Below are 3,894 nucleotides of genomic sequence, written 5' to 3' on the forward strand. Positions count from 1 at the left end.
TTTCCTTGGACAAATTTATTTTGAAGAATGGTATTCGTGACTCAAAGAACAAGCCGTATCAATGTAGGTGGCAAGCATGAATTGTAGGCGGAGACAGTGGGAGGAAGAACAGGAATAAGAAGAAAACTGATTTGGCGGTAGAAAGATTGAAAATATTACCTAAAGGGCATTAGAACTTAAAGGTGTATGTTCGGCATGAATAGTAATAAGCAACTAGAATATATGTTCATTCGCAAAAAAAAACTAGAATATATGTGCCCGTGCAACGCACGGGCATTCACCTAGTCTTTAGAAAATTGCAGGTGCCACCGCATCGGCCCCAACAATATCCATCTTGTCTGGATGCGTCACGGATACCGATGCACAAAGTTCGCACACAAGTCTTGAAGCTCGAGTATGATCTGAACCATTGGAGCCACGACCACGACGATGGCCTTGCACTCAAAGGCAATCGGGACAACATGCAAGGTACTTTTTCGACCCACAAAGAAACCATGAATTTATGAATCAATGAGGTGATTGCGGAATGTGTCTGCGAGTCCGCGAGATGAGTTTTTTTTTTAAAAAAAAATCCGTTAGATCAGGTAGTCAACACCCTCCATGATCTGCATGACGGAACGGTGCTTCTTGAAGCCACATAGGTTCCTCCTGGCCAAGTGTTTTCCCCTGGCCGGGTCCACGGGACAGCAATACAAAGGGGTGGGCACAATTGCAGTGGCGGCCAGGCGGATTTTGCCAGCATCTTCTTCTCCAGAAGTTGCAAGATACGTTACATAAAGGCAACCCCTGACGTGCGTAAATTACCCACCTCACAAGTCACAACCCTGTTGATGGAGACCTGCCCGTGAGAGGATCCTTCGCACATTCGCCCGCCTCAAACCTCAGATTCCCACTGTAACTTGACATAAATTTCCAGTTTTAAGTTGTGCTATCCCATTATCAGATTTCGCATCTGTTCGGGGTCATAAGTGGAAGAAGTATAAACAGGAATTGGATAGCTGTTACCGAGTCCCGACTCTTCCTCCACTGTCTTCTTGGGAAACGGGCAGAAGAGTTCTCCTCCTTGCGGTTTCGAAAAAGGTCTCATCTTCGTCCTCCCAACACCAAACCCGCCCCCAGCCACCATCTCGATACTGCTTCCGCCATGGTTCAGATCAAGGAATTGTATCCTTTTTATCAAAGATACTCCCTCCGTTCGGAATTACTTGTCTCGGAAATGGATGTATCTAGAACTAAAATACGTTTAGATACATCCATTTCTGCGACAAGTAATTCCGAACGGAGGGAGTATTTGTGTTCATGCAATACCGCTTTGTGTACATGATCTCCTGCTTTTATTTTCATTTTGTTTACTCACGTGCTTTTGTCGATTTGCCGGACCTTGACTATGATCCTGCACTAAGCCGAATCATCATGCCTATGTCGATGGAGGAGGTACGAAGAACCACTAAAGAAAGAATTTCAGAAGTTCTTTTTAGTGTTTTGCTGTTGTGAGATGGTAATTGAGCTGTGACCGGTCGATTATTGTATTGCAGTATGAGATAGGGCTCAGCTACACCATCATCAAGATGGAGCAGCACAACACAAATGGCAAGGAGGGCGTGGAAGTGCTGCAGCAGGTCCCTTTTGAGGATGAGAAACTGGGCGAGGGCCAATTCACCTCGAAAGTTTATCATTTGCAGAGGTTAGGACATATATATAGTCACCTAGTTTTGTTTTTTGTAAGTATATATACTAGTTCATGACATGATAAATTTCACAGATTTTGTAGTGACAATACTTTTTTTTACGGGGATAGTGATAATACATCCTAAGTTGTTTCAAGAAGAAAACATAAAAGTATGCCTATTTAGAATTAAGGCCATTACTAGATGATCATGAAAGGTATGAAAAAGCACCGGAAGCGAATAATTGGTTAATTAGCAATGCAATGCTAAGGCGTAAAAAATCAAAGGTTGTAATTAGCAATGCTAAGGAGTAACAGATTACTGAATGAACTAGGAGCAATTATTTCCCTTCAAAACTGTGTGCAGCAAAATTCCATCTTGGATGAAGGGCTTTGCATCCGCGAGTTCTCTGGCTGTGCATGAGGACTCGTGGTCCGCGTATCCAAAGAGCAGAACAGGTTAGAAACGGCCTGTTTTTTTTACCAATTATCAATCATATTTTAGCAATAATTACACACTTATCAATTCTTGATAAACTAGTTCCATTTGTAACTTTGTATCCCCCTTCCTTTTCATGTTTGCCATGGATGCTGCTCTGACCCTCGTCAGTGATCAAGGTAGTACGAAGTAGAGAAACCCTTATGTCTTCGAATGGTACATACCTCCGTTCATCCAGCACTCCCAAACTAACTTAATTATTCTTGATTATCTGCTACTATCATGCAGTGCCCGCTTTTTAGCAAGTGTTCACTGACGATTGACACTGTGATAAGACCTGACAACGGCTCCTCTGAAAATGTAAGCACATTCAGTTGCCTCCTAGTCATTTTCAGTCCTTAGGACGAAAGGAAACGACACTAAGGTTGCACTACAACCAGGCGCACAATCTAAACAGCCAGCAGCTAGCTGCAAGAGAGGTGGAGATCGTCGACATCGCGTCAGTATCGCGGGACTACTGGAGCAAGGTGATCACTGCTCCAAAAGTCGACCTCACAACTTTCAAGTCCCAACGGACGGACCGAGGCCCTCTTTTGAATGGGTGGATGGTATGCAGATTCTGAACCAGAGATCTATGTGTACTGCTACTGTCAAGTTTGACTGTACATGGGTTGTTACATTCGTTTCAGGATTCATGCCGTCCCGTGATGACCATATACAAGCTGGTGGTCATGGATGCTCCCATCTGGGGCCTGGGCGAACGGCTCGAAGACTGCCTCATCGCGGTACCTGCACTGCATATCTTGTCAAACTGCGCACCGCTTGATCTGAATCTGGCAGAACGTGCGTCAATACTTGAGAAGCTCAGAGCTGACGCTCCATACCGTGCAGGGGGAGAGGGCGCTGTTTCTGGCGTGCCACCGGCTGTGCTTCGCGTGGATAGACGAGTGGTACGGCATGACCATGGAGCAGATCCGGGAGATGGAGAGGCACACGGACCTACTCCTCAAGAAGGTCAGCGTATTGGGTTTTACTGCCTGTATCTATCTATGTTCTTACGTTTGGTTTACTAACTGATGTTGCTGCAGACACTGAAAAAGGCTGCAAAACCTGGGAGCAAGCACGAGGGCAAGAGGAAGTCCCTCAAAGACGAAATCGCCGTCGTGGGGAGCTGCACATACTGCTGGTTCCGTGAGATGGTCCGTCTATTTCACTGTCCCAGTTAGCTGAATTCCCAAACCAGGACGTCATCTCAGATTAAGTGTGCGTCCAAATATGGCTTAATTAACACTGTACATATATGTAAGGATCCAGTGAAGATGCTGCTGCTGTAGCCAAGGCATCATGGGCTGTAAGTGCGTCTGGTACTCCCTCCGTCCGCAAATACTTGTCATCAAAATGAATAAAAGGGGATGTATCTAGATGTATTTTAGTTCTAGATACATCTCTTTTTGTCCATTTTGATGACAAGTATTTTCGGACAGAGGGAGTATAACGTAAAGTATTGGATGATGGAATGCATTCTTTTTTCCAAAAAAGAGGGTTTATACTCAGACCTCTGCATCATAGAATGGAGATTTTTTTTTTGAGACATAGAATGGAGAGCTGGCGCTCACGAGCGCCCAAGCGGGCCGCGACACAGCAATGCAGCAGTTCGCTGGCCTTCCCCCCGTTCGCTCCAGCTTTTCGTCCCCTCTCTTTGCAGCCTAGTTTTTTTTTCGTTTTTTCTGCTCTTGGTCTGGTATAAAAAAAACGGCCGGTTTATTAATATTTTTTAGAAAAATTGTGA

At 44.8% G+C, this 3,894-nt stretch overlaps 1 protein-coding gene across 1 annotated transcript; it reads left to right on the forward strand.

The window, feature by feature from the left end:
* Positions 1–998: 998 nt before the first annotated feature.
* On the forward strand, positions 999–3,658 carry LOC119290722 (phosphatidylinositol transfer protein 2-like). Its single transcript, XM_037569354.1, has 10 exons — positions 999–1,164; positions 1,404–1,434; positions 1,536–1,684; positions 2,034–2,125; positions 2,277–2,284; positions 2,394–2,465; positions 2,546–2,713; positions 2,795–2,890; positions 2,997–3,119; positions 3,194–3,658. Exons 1-10 carry the CDS (start codon positions 1,145–1,147, stop codon positions 3,329–3,331), a joined length of 897 nt encoding a protein of 298 aa, XP_037425251.1. The 5' UTR covers positions 999–1,144; the 3' UTR covers positions 3,332–3,658.
* Positions 3,659–3,894: the final 236 nt, after the last annotated feature.

Source organism: Triticum dicoccoides, chromosome 4B (assembly GCF_002162155.2).
Source record: "Triticum dicoccoides isolate Atlit2015 ecotype Zavitan chromosome 4B, WEW_v2.0, whole genome shotgun sequence".
NCBI classification, from domain to species: Eukaryota; Viridiplantae; Streptophyta; class Magnoliopsida; order Poales; family Poaceae; genus Triticum; species Triticum dicoccoides.